The sequence below is a fragment of the Podarcis erhardii genome (assembly GCF_964252035.2).
Source record: "Podarcis erhardii genome assembly, chromosome: 7".
NCBI classification, from domain to species: Eukaryota; Metazoa; Chordata; class Lepidosauria; order Squamata; family Lacertidae; genus Podarcis; species Podarcis erhardii.
Window position 1 is genome coordinate 21975189 of NC_138511.1, and position 15025 is coordinate 21990213.

Here is a 15025-nt window from a genome sequence, read left to right on the forward strand (position 1 = left end):
CGGTCTGGGTTCCTTTCAATCATCCCCCACCCTTCCCACAACCGATCCAATATTAAGTTCAGGTTACTTCATTTGCACATTAGGCGCTGTGGGTTAAACCTCAGTGCCTAGGACTTGCCAATCGTATGGTCGGCGGTTCGAATCCCCGCGACGGGGTGAGCTCCCGTTGCTCGGTCCCTGCTCCTGTCAACCTAGCAGTTCGAAAGCACATCAAAGCACAAGTAGATAAATAGGTACCACTCCAGCGGGAAGGTAAATGGCGTTTCTGTGTGCTGCTCTGGTTTGCCAGAAGCGGCTTAGTCATGCTGGCCACATGACCCGGAAGCTGTATGCCGGCTCCCTCAGCCAGTAAAGCGAGATGAGCGCCGCAACCCCAGAGTCGGCCACGACTGGACCCTTTACCTTTACCTTTAGGCTTTAAAGGAAAAAACAAAGATCCACACACAAAAATTGGCTTGCAACCGAACGCTAGTCCTTGAAATTAGCAGGTGCGAGTCGCGACTCATTTAGGCCCCATTCATTTCAGTGGGTCTTCTCTGAGTCGTCCAAAACCCAGCAATGCAGGGATCGCAGCTCAGTGACTCCTGACCGATGGCTGTCCAACCTCTGCTGAAAACATCCAGCAAAGGAGATTCGGCCACCTTCCAAGGGAGTCTGTTCCACTGTCAAAGCATCAGAAAGTTCCTCTTAAATGTTTAGTCGGAAGAAATGGAGAGAAGCAAAACTGACAGATCCTTCCCTGGAACCAAGTTATTTTATCCCCCCATATTAAGCACCATATGATATGCAAAATCATATGCCTGTTTGTGCGTATAAACTACAGTAAGGTTACCAGACATCCCCTTTCCCCAGGGACAGACCCCGGATTTACAAATCAGTCCCCTGACAAAATCCATCTATTTAGGAGGATGTTGAAAAGTGTCCCCAGATTCATTGAAAAAAATCTGGTAACCTTAAACTACAGTCTACATGTGCACAGGGTAGGGGGAAGTGTGCAATCCATAGCTGATCTTGAGAGGCAGTATGGTCCAATGAGTAGTGCTTGGGAAAGAAGGCACTAGATGGGGGAGGGGAACTGTCACTCTTCATATGTTGTTGGACTCCATGTCCCATCAGCCTTAGCTAGCACAGCCATTGATCATGGATGATGGGAGGAGGAGTCCAGTAACATCTGGAAGGACATTGAGCTCCTCATTCCTGCACTAGGCGAACCTGAAACCTGCAGTTAATTGTGGAGGCATCACAGCAGGACTTGGGCAAAATGGTGCACCACTTTAACAAGCCACACAGATATTTAAGACAATGGCCTGGAATTTTCTTTCTATCCTGCTTTTGGCAGGGTCTCACTCTCTCTCTCTCTCTCTCTCACACACACACACATCCCTGGAGTTATTTGTGCTTCAATTTGAGGACAACATTTAATTTTAATGATGCATCTGTATTTTGGGCTCTTTGCAATACCCTGTAATAGGCAATTGGGGTTCCCCCACTTCTCCCTACATAGAGATTAAAACGAATTCAGGTGACAAATAAATTCCATGATGTGGCTGGAAGACATACATTTCCCTGTGATGAAATTATTATTCAAGGGAAAAATAGGAACACACACACATATACACACATGTTTTCCAAAAGCAAAACTATTGGAAGCCAAACAGGCGGGTGCCTCCCAGAGAGAAAATTTTCATTTCAATTTCAAAATCTTTTTGTTCGGAGCTATGTGCCCATGATTGCCACGGGCCTTACGCCAACCCACGTAAAGCATCCTTAGGATTTGCAGCTTAACACAGCAATCCTGGGCAAGATCATTTGCCAGTGAAGTCCCGCTGTGTTTAATGCTACTTACTCCCAGGTAAGATGCCGGAATAGGGTGGCAGTCTCTGCATAGCAGGCCCAACCTAACCCTAGAGAGCTTAAGTGTATTGCCAGTGCTGGCCCTACCCAGAGTAGACCCACTGACCATGGCTAACTCAGTTTAAGTGGGTTTCTTCGGAGTGTTGCTTACACAAGCCAGAGGCCTCAAATATCTGAAATATCTGTCTGCATCCGTACTGACCTTCTTAAGACTGGTAGAGGAGGTTCTCTTGGTAGCGCTGCCACCCACAGAGGTTTGGGGATTGGGAACACAGGATATGGGCTTCTCTGCAGTAGCCCCCAGGTTGTGGCACTCTGAACCCACAGAGGCGCACCTTGCATCTACCATGAGCTGAAGACACACCTCTTTGACACTTAAGGTTGTGTGTGTGTGTGTGAAAGAAAAACACCTCTTCTGCTGAATTTATTGGGCTGCGTTATTTTGATTATGTATTTTGTTTCTATACAATGTTTTTTATGTTGTTACTGCCCAGAGACCCACGAGTATAAAGCAGTATAAAATTTTAATAACTAATAATAAAAAACGTCAATCCTACTCAAGAGCTGAGTCATCAAAATTAATGGACAGGACTAATTTAGGTGCATTGCTTCCAAAGGCTGTGCACTTAGTGGAAGAAAACCCAAATTGTTCTGTTCCATTTTGAACCGTTTTATTTGTTTCGACGATTATTGGTATTTATTTGTTTTGTTTAAAAGCATTTTTTAAACCACCTAATAGATTTTAAAATCTCCAAGTGGTGTAGGCTACATGCAATAGAAAAGCAAGATCCATTTCAACAACAACAACACAAAAATATAGCCTAAAAATCAATAAAACAGGATAGAAAACTGGAGAGTCAAGGGGCTCACTCACATAAATCAGTGTCCAGTCCTATGGGTCAAGGAAAGTCTGGACAAAAAGATAAGTCTTTACAATATGTCGGAAGCACCAGATGGTTGTCGTTTCATGTATGGCAAGGGGAAGGACATGTCACAGAATGTTTTCATCTTTTTTTTATATACCTCAATACTGCATTGTTGAAGCCTGCCTTGGGTCACTATGGTGAAGTGGGTTGGGGTAATAAATATTACCCAGATATTACCCAGATATTACCCAGATACCCAGCTCTACCTCTCTTTCAAATCAGAACCAGTGAAGGCAGTGAAGGTCCTGTGTGAGTGCCTGGAGGCGGTTGGAGGATGGATGGCGGCTAATGGATTGAAATTGAACCCTGACAAGACAGAAGTACTGTTTTTGGGGGACAGGGGGCGGGCTGGTGTGGAGGACTCCCTGGTCCTGAATAGGGTAACTGTGCCCCTGAAGGACCAGGTGCGCAGCCTGGGAGTCATTTTGGACTCACAGCAGTCCATGGAGGTGCAGGTCAATTCTGTATCCAGGGCAGCTGTCTACCAACTCCACCTGGTACGCAGGCTGAGACCCTACCTCCCCACGGACTGTCTCGCCAGAGTGGTGCATGCTCTATTTATCTCCCGCTTGGACTACTGTAATGCGCTCTACGTGGGGCTACCTTTGAAGGTGACTCGGAAACTACAGCTAATCCAGAATGCGGCAGCTAAACTGGTGACGGCCGCCGAGACCACATAACACCGGTCTTGAAAGACCTACATTGGCTCTCAGTACGTTTCCGAGCACAATTCAAAGTGCTGGTGTTGACCTTTAAAGCCCTAAACGGCCTCGGTCCAGTATACCTGAAGGAGTGTCTCCACCCCCATCATTCTGCCCGGACGCTGAGGTCCAGCGCCGAGGGCCTTCTGGTGGTTCCCTCATTGCGAGAAGCAAAGCTACAGGGAACCAGGCAGAGGGCCTTCTCGGTAGTGGTGCCCGCCCTGTGGAACACCCTCCCATCAGATGTCAAAGCGAGAAATAACTACCTGACATTCAGAAGACATCTTAAGGCAGCCCTGTTCAGGGAAGTTTTTAATCTGTGATATTTTAGTGTATTTTTGGTTTCTATGGAAGCCGCCCAGAGTGGCTGGGGAAACCCAGCCAGATGGGTGGGGTACAAATAATAAATTATTATTATTATTATTATTATTATTATTATTATTATTACAGATAAATACAAACACAAACCTCAACAGCTATCAGGAATTTTGGTCAAGCCTCTTCAAATTGCTGTTGAGTGAAAGTCTTGGAAAAGACAGAGAAGTAAGCTGTAGGTCAGGAACCCCTTTCTGCCACCTCCTGTCCTTAAACTACGAGCACAGATCATGTGCTCGTAGCAGCTTGAGCAGGCTTGCCAAAAGCCACTGGTCCAGAGCCCAAATTAGGAAAGAACAGCGGAGATCAAGGATGCTCAGTCATTAGAAGCAGAAATATATCACTAGCTGGCAACAGGAATCATTCGGAGCCAGGATTCGGTGTGTAAATTGGAAAGTTAAAAACACAACACTCTCAAAAACTGGATCCAGAAAATTAAGACTCTGCTCAGACCACACTCCCCTATTCTTCAGCCTGTATACATATATATTTAAATAGTACCTTTTCTATTTCTCTTAATTCAGGAGCCCAAGAAATTGTCCAATATCAGGTCAGGCTAAAGATGGGTCAAATCTGTCAGGTTCATTTTCTCTCCTTTTCCATTGTTTCCAAACTTAGGTTCAGTTTTAAACCAAATGTCCCGATGGAAATTCACCAGCATTTGCATGCAATTTTCTCCCAATATATGCCCTATTTTCACTACTATGTGCAGTTTTATGCATGAACAGATGTTCTTTGGAGACACTGTTTGGTTGGAAAACTGCACCCGCAACCTTAGGGGAAGCACACGCTTTGAACTGCGGTTCTGTTTTGGTCCACTTGTTTCAGGAACGAGGGAGTTCCACATGAAAATGTGAACCCAACCAAATTTCTCCCCCAACCCCTAGGAGAGGTTATCTGCTCATCAAGTCCTGTGCTTTTTACCCTAGCAGAATCTCTCCATGGATCTCAACAAGCGCAGGCCTTTCCCATCACCCAATGGAGGCCGATTCAGTGGGGAGAACAGGGCATTGCTCCACTAAGCTCAGCCTGCTCTCAGTCAGCCTACCTTAAAAGGTTGTTGTGAAGTGGCAACCAGTTAATACAAGTGAGGGGCTCTGCAAATGCCCAGTATTATTAATTGTTGTTCTTATCATTGGCAACTTGTGTCCCTTCAGAAACCCAGGCTGAAAATTCTGTGTACCATACAAACTACTATAAAGTTTCCAAGTGCCATCTGTCTTTCTGTCTGTCTGTCTGTCTGTCTGTCTACCTACCTACCGTATTTTTTGCTCTACAAGACTCACTTTTTCCCTCCTAAAAAGTAAGGGGAAATGTGTGTGTGTCTTATGGAGCGAATGCAGGCTGCACAGCTATCCCAGAAGCCAGAACAGCAAGAGGGATTGCTGCTTTCACTGCGCAGCGGTCCCTCTTGCTGTTCTGGCTTCTGAGATTCAGAATATTTTTTTTCTTGTTTTCCTCCTCCAAAAACCACAGTCTTGTGGTCTGGTGCGTTTTATAGAGCGAAAAATACGGTATCTATCTATCTGGCCCATTGTGGGATTCCCTTCCCCCTGCCACACACAGCATAATCCATTAAGTTTGTGGAGTGTTGCCATGTTCTTGTAACAAATTAGGACAGCTCATCACTTTATGCTCATGCCTGCCATTCTCAAAATTTATCTTGAAAGGTATTTGTTGCTGTTGGAAGGATTCCCGATCTTGAAATGTCCCAAGGTCAGAACGGATCTTGATAAGGTACCTTTGGGTGGCAGAATTCACGGTGAATTAAGCATAATAGTAATTCCAAAGGCTGCAAACCCCGAGCAAACAAATGAGTTTTAGTCAAACACTAAATGGTATTTAAAACAGCCAAATTCTTTCCTTTCAGTGTGTCTCCATTCTAGCTGTATTCAAACTACGTCAGTTTGGGTAAAGCAGGAGTTGGAGAAACATTGAGGGATTTGTTTTGAATCAACTCGTTTTAACAAGGAGAAAAAGCAGAGATGGGTACAACACAAAAGCTAATACCAAAAAAGGACATATTTCAGTTTCCTTCTCACTGTACTCAAGTCTTGTTTTAAACTGTCACGCCCCCTCCTTGCTACATTACTCAAACCTCTGCCATTGTTGAAAATTGCCACATTTCCCATTTCCCTCCGTCCCTGCTGTTGTTTAAAACAGTCACCTGTTTTCCTTACAGTGTAACTCCCTTCTCACTGTACTCAAACTTCTGCCTCTTCCATTCCTCATTGCCTTGTGTGAAGATACAGGATGCAGAACCCTCAAATACGCCACTTTATGAAGGTACTTTTCTCAAACACCTGCCATTGTTTAAAACCACCAATTTCCCAGACTTCCGGGTTAGCGCCATAGGCAATGGCGGAATTCCTCTGATCCAGAGGAACCCGCTCCGCGAAAATCGGGTCTTGCCGCGGCGGCGAAGGCGGAGACCCTTTAAAAATCCCAGGCGGAGGAAGCCTGGGAACGTGGGATTCGGCTGACACCAGGATCCAAAGCGACGTGGGGTGAGTGGCGCGGTGTTTTGAATCGACCGCTATTTTTTCGGAGTGAAGCTGCACAGCCGTTGCCGGAGAGCGCTTTTTCCTGTGGACAATTGGACTCTAAAACAAGTACCCGTGAGTAGAACGGAAAATTGGGCTAAGAAACATTTTAATTTGGCACTCAAGCGGGAAGGTTCTAAACAGGAAGTCCGCCTTCCGCTTTTGTAAATAGCCTGAAGCAAAAATTGTGCAAGCTAAAGTCCGGAAAGCTGTTCATAAAGGTCTAAAATTCCTCCTGTTTTAACCATCTAAACCCCTCTTGAAAGCAGGAGTAAAGAGGGGGAATTTTGACTGTTTAAGCCTGCAGGAGAGAGAGTAAAGAAAGATAAATTTCCACCGTCTCAAACCTGGGAACAGGGTGTCAGAGACAGATTTTTGGTGAAGTTCATTGACTGTGAAAGGAACATCTTTTGACAGATAGCTAAAGAAGAGAAACAAATTATCTCCAATGTTTCCTTTTGCATTTAAAAGAAACTAAAAACTCGAAAAATGAAAGTAACTTTCTTTTGTTGGATCTGCTTTCAAAAGATGGATACAAATAGAAATTGTCTCCTCTAGAGGGAGTTTGTTAAATTGTTACTGGAGTCGACCTGGGGACTTTCCAGCTGTGGTGATTAGGATCCTGGGAACAGACTGTGACCTTGAACAAAAATGTGTTTGGAAGAAGTTTTGGTGCTTGCTTTTTGCAAGACAAGCGCATTGTTGGAGCAGATGCATGAGAAGATGGATTTGATGACTGTTGCAGTCAAAATTTTGGACAAACAGTGAATTCTTATACAGAAATCATCCATGAGCCAACTCAAGAACCTGATTTGATAGAGCAAGTGCAAATGCAGAAGATAAGGGAGGAGGTTGCTGTTGAACCCTAAGTAAAGCCCGAGGCCCTACAGGAGCATAAGCCGTTGTTGTTGAAGGTTGAATCTGGAGTGGGCCAGGGGGGGTCTGGAGCTGTGGGGGTCCTTAAGTTTGGAGGGACTTTGAAACATGCTTTTAAATATTTTCTGGACTATACTGTTGACTGTGGGGAATGGGACTGTGGGGAATGGGCCGATCTGCTGAGGAGAGACGGAAATATTTTCAAGTTGGAACATCCCCGAGACCTACTCCTCAATGAGAAAGGAAAGAAATTAAGAAAGAGATCAACAAAAGATAAGGTAAAGTGCAAGTACAAACAAGAAGAAGATCTGCAGAAGGGACATGGAAGAGACTTTAGAGCCTCGGACACAAGATGACCAGGTTGATGGACTAGAAGAAATGGACAATAAGGACTGACATAACCCGAGACCAGGAAAAAGAGACGCTGGATGAAGATTGGAAGAAAGTTTTTAAAGATTTATTTGGGGAATTAGTGAAAAATTAATGAGTATTAGGAAAAATGTTGGAATGAAACTATTTGGCTTTAGTAGAAATGATATAAGGAGTTATGTATAAATAAGTATTAAGTTTTAAGCTTTAAGGTATTTTATGGTAAGATAAGGTTAAAATAAATTAAGGTAAACTGAATGACAGAATATAGTGAAAGATGGAAAGGATTTGTTGAGTTAATTAATAGGTTAGACTGTTAAGATAAATTACCTAATAAAAATTGAGAAAGATGGAAAGAATTTGCTGAAACAAATAATTAAACTAGAGTACAAAAAGGGAGGTGTGAGGAGGTCAATGAAACAAGTAATTGGAAGATTAAGATATGGAATATTGGATTTGTTTTCTTTTTTTTCTTTTTTTATGGATATTGTTGTATGTTTTTTCTCTTTCTTTTTCTTTTTTATGTATTGTATTGTACGTTTCGTTAAATTTTTTGCTGTCTTTTTTTCTTCCTTTTTGTATTTTTAAACTTCTAATAAATATCATTTAAAAAATAAAATAAAATAAAACCACCAATTTCCCCATCAGTTTCTCCCTCATCTCACTCTCATGCAGTGGTCGCTCTTGTGCAACCTGTCTTCAGTCTTGCTCCCCTACTGCACCTCAGCTTCATGCATTTCTAGGATTGCGATGTGGCACTACAATTCCTCCGACAGTGGCTGTGCGACGAAAACCTTCATGTTTACGTATATAGGAAGATATATTAGACATCTCTATATGAACACAAGGAACAGGACAGAAATGGCGCAGTTTATATTTATTGGACACTTCCAATTTTCATTCCTAATATTATACAGATATTAATTGTCCCATTCATACCTTTGCATATCCCAGCCGTTCAGTTCTGTTGCATTAAAAGAAAAGCATCTCCCCTTCACTGCTGCCCCGCCCAACATCCAACAACTGAAATAAGATATTTACGGTGGAAAATATAAATGATATCATCTGCATATATTCTCTTTATAATTAAAACCCTACTTATAACAATTAAAGAAGGGCATCCAAGAGAGGGAGGCGGGAAGAGTTAAACAAAACCTTGATTTCTTTTTCGTTAAAAAAAATCTCTTAAATAAAGCAGCGTTTCATGTAAAGAATTTCTTTCATTTTACACACAAAGTTCATCTGTGTTTCTGCGTGGAAACATCCCACAAACAATTTAAAAAATAACAAAAAACGAACACACGCGCGGGTTGGGTTGGGGAGAGAAATTAAACAGCAACAATGAAAGAGGTTGTTAAGTCGACTTCTCCGAGAGGAAGGGAGAAAACAGTCCAGTAGATTCAGAACTAACACATGCTTCTTTCATCCGCAAGTAAGGCCTAAGAGGAAGAGGCGGGTGTGCTTTTAATAAAAGCAGACCGTGTGCAGAAAAGTCCTTCCACTTTTCTCTTCAAATTCTTGTAACAGCTCGTCTATTTCATTTTCCATGTCTTCCGTATGCTGTATCTGGAAGCAAACAGGCAAGAGGGGAAGGGTTAGGGCTCAAGTATTTATTTTGAAAGGAGGGTTGTGCTGCTCTGTTCTCTTACAAAAAAGAGAAGTGCAAACAAAAAGAAAAAAACCCAATGGAAAGCACCCATCGAAGAAGAGTTCTGCCACCACCTGCCTTAAAAGAAGCACTTTTCCTGTGCACCAGGAGGGCAGACACCTCTTCTGAAACAATGTCTGCTACAAGAAGACCATGTGCTATCATCTCAAACAGGTGCAGGGAAACCTTTGGCCTTCCAGGTGTTGCTGAACTAAAATGCCCACTGTCCTGGGCCAATGGCCATGGTGGATGAGGCTGATGGGAGTTGTAGTTCAGCGACACCTGGAAGGCCAAAGGCTCTCCACCCTGGATCTAATAAGGAACAGGGATGGAGAACTCGATGATGCTCCAGATGTTGTTGGGCTTGGGGCCAACCCCAGCCAATGGTCAGGATGCAGTTATGGGAACAACTGGAAGGCCCCAGGACTCCCACCTCTGCTCTAAGCCTGGGATAGTCAACATGGTGCCCTTCAGATGTTTATGCAGAGATTGGATGGTCATCTGCCATGAATGCTCTAGCTGAGATTCCTGCATTGCAGGGAGTTGGACTAGATGACCCTTACGAGCACCTTGCAACTCTTACAATTCCATGATCTCCCATCGGCCCCAGCCAGCAGGGCCAAAGGTTGGGAGTTATGGGAACTGCATTCCAAAACACGTGGAAGGCACTGCGTCAGCTAACCCCATGCCTAAGAAAGCCGCATAAGCTTCGCGAAAGGAACAGACCCTAGGACCGTCCCCCAAGCCAGCGTTCTTCAACCGTGGGCCCCAACACCGGTTAAGCAGACTGGGGTGATGGAAGTTCTGAAACATCTGGAAATATATACTTTTTATATATTCTAACAGCCTCTGGACCTGCTTCGAAACACACACACGCAAATCACACACCACCGGGAGTGAAAGCAGCCTTTCCTCATTTGGCCCAAACAAAGTGCCTCCAGACTTGACAAGCGGACAAGGAGCTCAAGCCTTTCTTTCATTTTCCTCGACGCTCCATTCAGATGCAGGCAGAGTGGCCTAGTTTCCGCAGGAGTGGGACCCCGTGGAGAGGACAGTTCTATTCCCAAGTCTGCCCTGGGCTGACCCACTTTAAAAACAAAAAACAAACCCAACACAGAAGTGAGCTGGTTTCTTTTCTTCTCTTTGAAGCAGAGAAGATGCCTCAGCTCCGTTCAAGGTTCGGGGTTTCGCCTTAATTCCCTACATGCTCACAATGGCAGGCTGGGCAGGTAAAAAGCCACGGTGGCTGCAAATACAACGCTCTTTGCTCAAATTGCGCACAGAGCAAGCAACACCCTGGAACGGAGCATAGTGCGTCAATGGCCAACGGGCAGTGGAAGGAAGGGACTTCCATGCTTGCCTCCTAGATTCTACAGCAAGGGTGGGGAACTGGGGGCCAAACACAGCCCTTCAAGCTGCCTCTCTCCCTGGGCACCCTTCCTAGTGGCTCTGCTCGGCACCCTTCCTTGAGTGTTTTGGCCTGGATAGAAAGCGCCCTTGAAACCGTGACAATGCCTCTTGCTTACTAGGGCAGAGGATAGAGAGGCAAGAGCCGCTGCTTTGGTGTTCCAGCTGCTTTCACCCTCTGGCTCGGTCCAGTATACCTGAAGGAGTGTCTCCACCCCCATTGTTCTGCCCGGACACTGAGGTCTAGTGCTGAGGGCCTTCTGGTGGTTCCCTCATTGTGAGAAGCCAAGTTACAGGGAACCAGGCAGAGGGCCTTCTCGGTGGTGGTGCCCGCCCTGTGGAACGCCCTCCCACCAGATGTCAAAGAGAACAAGAACTACCAAACTTTTAGAAGACATCTGAAGGCAGCCCTGTTTAGGGAAGCTTTTAATGTTTAATGGGTTATTATATTTTAATATTCTGTTGGAAGTCGCCCAGAGTGGCTGGGGAAACCCAGCCAGATGGGCGGGGTATAAATAATAAATTATTATTATTATCTGGCTGCGGCCGCCCCTGGCAATTGGCCCTCAGAAGGTTGCCCAGGAAGGAAGGCTGCTTGTGTTATGATTTTGTGCACATGTGCCGATATAGCGCTCTTTCTCACACACACATGGCTGCCAAAGGTAAGAACTGGCTGTGCGATCTGAACTTCCCAAGCAGATGCTGGGGATGAATGGGAGGGAGGTGTAGCCTCTGGCTTCAGATTACGCTGGAACAGAGACCTTCAACCTTTCCAGAGCTGGCACAAATACATTGGGGAAGGGGCATTGCTTCAGCATTTGCATGGTAGAAGTGCTTCCGTTGCAACCTGCCTTGGATCATGGCAGCGGTCCACTGGTGGTTCCTAACTCACCAGCAGAAGGCCACTGTCCTGGAGGGATAGGGCCGGCTGCTGCAAGGCTGCTGGTCCAGGTGGGTGTCTTTATGGATAGCGAGGAATGGAACAGCCATCTTCAGGGGCAGTGTTACCTCTGAGCAGCAAGAAGGGAAGCGTTTCACTTTCACCCCCAGCTTGTGAGCTTCACAGAGGTTTATTAGGAGCAGAAGCAGGGGTTCAAAATCACCACAGGAGAAAGGCATCCTCTGGTACCCCAAAGAGGAGATTGGAGTAAAAAGGCTAAAATCAAAATCAAAATACTTACACATTGACATAGTTCACAGATAAGGAAAGCTCCCAGCGTAGCCTCTTCATGATTATCCTGAATGTCCACGTTGATCACATGTACAGGCTGGCAAGTCTCCTGTTCTCTAGAATTTAAGTCTGAGGGGCAAAAACAAAGAAAAGTGGTTTTGGGTGCAGGTCGAAATCAAGCCTTCAAACTGGCAGTAGGCAACCCGTGTCTCCTCTGGATGTTGTTGGGAATCTGATTCCTATCAGCCCCAGCCGGTGTTGGCCAACCGTCAGGGCTGATGGGGAGTTGGGGGTCCAACAACGTCTGGGGGGTGCCAGGTTGGCAAGGGCAACATCAGGGGAAGGAAAGGAGCAACATTTGCATGTCTTGGGCAACTGGAATTAAAATAATGCAAAGCCTCTTAAGGAGTGCAGGAGTCCGCACTCTGCCTGTCTAGTAACTTGACTGCCAGTGGCTCTCCACGAATGCAGGCAAGCTCTTTCCCACTGCTTGCTGCCCAAACTATTTTAAACAGGAGGTGTTGGGAATCTGAACCCTGGACAAAGTAGGGCCTCTGCCACTGAGCTAAGGCCTCTTTCCCCAGGCTCTTTGAAGAAACACTCCTTGCGTTGGGTCTGACAGCAGCACAGACATTGGTGGAATCCCAATTTTGAGGCTTCTAATCTGGTGGTCAATTGGCTGGTTCTTTTTAATGAAAGGATTGGGAAACCAAATGTGGCCCTCTATAAACTCTGGCCCTTGGGCCCCAAGCAACACCCTGCTCCAAACTCTCCTGGAGTGCTTCTGCCTGGCTGGAAGATGTCCTTGAGTTGCGCTGAACACCTCTTATTCATCCAGGTAAATAGAGAAGAGCGAGCGTAGAAACCAGCCTACTATTTTTTTAAAAAGGTAACACACTGACATTCATTGCTCGGCCCACGTTTGTCTCAAGCCTTGCCTATCACTTGCATGCAGCCCCCAGAAGGGCGCTGAGAAGGGAATGTGGGCCTAGATTTGTGTTGTACTGCATCTCTCTTAATATAACTGCATTTTCTCTTGTTCCGCCAACAGAACCCACAGCAGGACAGGAGATTTGCTTATTTTTAAGACCGGTGTGCAGACAATGCCGTCACGTACACGGATCCGGCACGGCCATAGAGACACCGTTTCCCAGGCAGCGTTAAGGAGCCTCGAGATGCTGACCTGCAAATGTAAAGCTCAGAAATTGGTCCACCTCCCCGTCCCTGAACAGTGTTTCCTGCAGATCAGGCCAAGCAAAGCGAGGCAGTCCAGCTTAAAAATCTCATCATCTGTTCATAGCGGGGACTGCCAGCGGGGATTCGGGCTCTCTCCTGTGCCACTTATGTGAAGAATTGCATTCAGAAGAGAGAGGGAAGAGGGTAAGGGAGGTGGAAATTAGCAAGCAGACGGCCTTCGCCTTCCCCAACTGCTGCAAAATGAACCCTCTGTCTCAAGGAGGACAGCTCCCCCCGAAGCAAAGAGTGAAGATTTCATTCATCTCTCGGCACGGCGGCTCATTAAGGAAACCGGCGAAGGCTCCAAGACGGCTCCCTGTAATGCACTCTGAGCTCTGCGGCAACTGAGTGGACAGCCCTGGAGTGAAGGCAGAGTCTGGCCGGTGAGGAACCCACCTTGCCCTCGGGCATTTTTTATTTATGAGACACCATGGTGTCCGCTCGGCTGCTTCCTAAATTTGAAGAAGATCTGCCACATCCTAGCAGGGGGTGAGGTGAAGCCAGGGAGCTGGAGAGACGCTGAGCGGCAGATCTGCCAACACCACCAACCAGGCTGGGTTTTTTTGTTTTTAAGGCTTAGCCAGAGCTGTATAAATGCCTAGTTTAAATTTAAAAAGCGAGGAAGAGCCACATTTAACAGCAAGTCCGATGCCATGCTGCTGCTTACGGACCTGCCTTACCATAACCTAGAAGGGGCTCCTGAAACAAAAGGCACTGTTCTGTTTTTGTGCAGGGCTTTGTGTGCCCTTGAATCAGAAAATGGCCTTCATCGTCAGGGACCTGTCCAGTTCCTTAACCTAGCCGGGAGCCTCAATAAGAGCCTGGCTGGTGGATCAGGCCAAAGGCCTAACTAGTCTAGCACCTGTTCTGATTTTGGCCAACCACAGGAGCCTCTATGGCAATAGGTCCCCAGCTGTTGTTGGACCACAACTCCCATCATTCCCAGCCACTGGTCCTGCTAGCCAGGGATGATGGGAGTTGTAGTCCAGCAATAGCTGGAGACCCAAGTTTGAGAAACACTGTTCTATGGGAAGCCCGCAAGTGCAACAGTGTCTCTTCCCGCTTGTGATTCAGAAAAGGCCATCCTTTTCTCCTCCCCCTTGCGAGGGCTGCTTGCTGGCCTCACGCTCTTTGTATGGACAGTGCTGGGTAGCTTACCAGTCACTGTGGGCACGTCCTCCCCCTCTGTACTGTGCCTCCAAATGCCAGTTACCTGCAGGGCACTTCTTATGAGTGACAGCGAGGGAGGGCAATTACCTTCCTGCAGCCATCTCATTGGCCACTGTGGGATATAAGAAGGTGGAACTAGACAGACCTTTGGAGCCAGTGAGGCCCTTCTGATGTACTCAGGGAGAGGGCAAACGAATGTGCAGGGACAATAATGGGCCCATTCCATTGTGAGGAAGGCCCAGACCTAGGATGGCCACATGGCCTACTTTCCAGACGACAGTCCTCTATTTGAAGAGCAGCCTGTCCCATGCGTGGTTTGTAAAGGGAGAAGTGGGGCCCTTGAAGCTTCTCATCAATGGAGACTGGATGCAAATCTGTGCTCTCGCCTGTCTCCTGTTTTGGGGATATGCAAGCTGCCATTGGGACTTCACCCAGCAAATAAGACTGCTGGACCAAGGAGGCCTACCTCCATATCCTTGCTCAGCCACAAAAGTCAATGAGTCAAGAGCTGGCCAATAATCTGCTCTCAAGCCCAACCCCAGGCTGATGCAAGGGTGAAACAGAAATAATCCAATGCATAGATTCCCAGGCCTCTTTGGAGGAACAGCAGGATAGCAGAGCAGAATAAATGCTGCACTAACAGGAATGCAGCGTCACTGCAGAAACCTAATTGGATTTGCATTCCGTTGCTCCCGCAGCAGAACTGTGATTGTGGGGGGGAAGGTGCTTCCTAGGTGTGTAGTTCCCAG

At 46.3% G+C, this 15025-nt stretch overlaps 1 protein-coding gene across 1 annotated transcript in view; it reads right to left on the bottom strand.

Annotated features, from left to right (window-relative positions):
* Positions 1-8506: 8506 nt before the first annotated feature.
* SSU72 (SSU72 homolog, RNA polymerase II CTD phosphatase) overlaps positions 8507-15025 on the bottom strand; it is a 53669-nt gene continuing 47150 nt past the window's right edge. Inside the window, exons 4-5 of the mRNA XM_081871399.1 lie at positions 11881-11999; positions 8507-9210 (exon numbers count right to left, since the gene is read on the bottom strand). Of these exons, the coding sequence (XP_081727525.1) occupies positions 9109-9210; positions 11881-11999 (221 nt within the window). The 3' untranslated portion in view covers positions 8507-9108. The remainder of the gene's footprint in view (positions 9211-11880; positions 12000-15025) is intronic.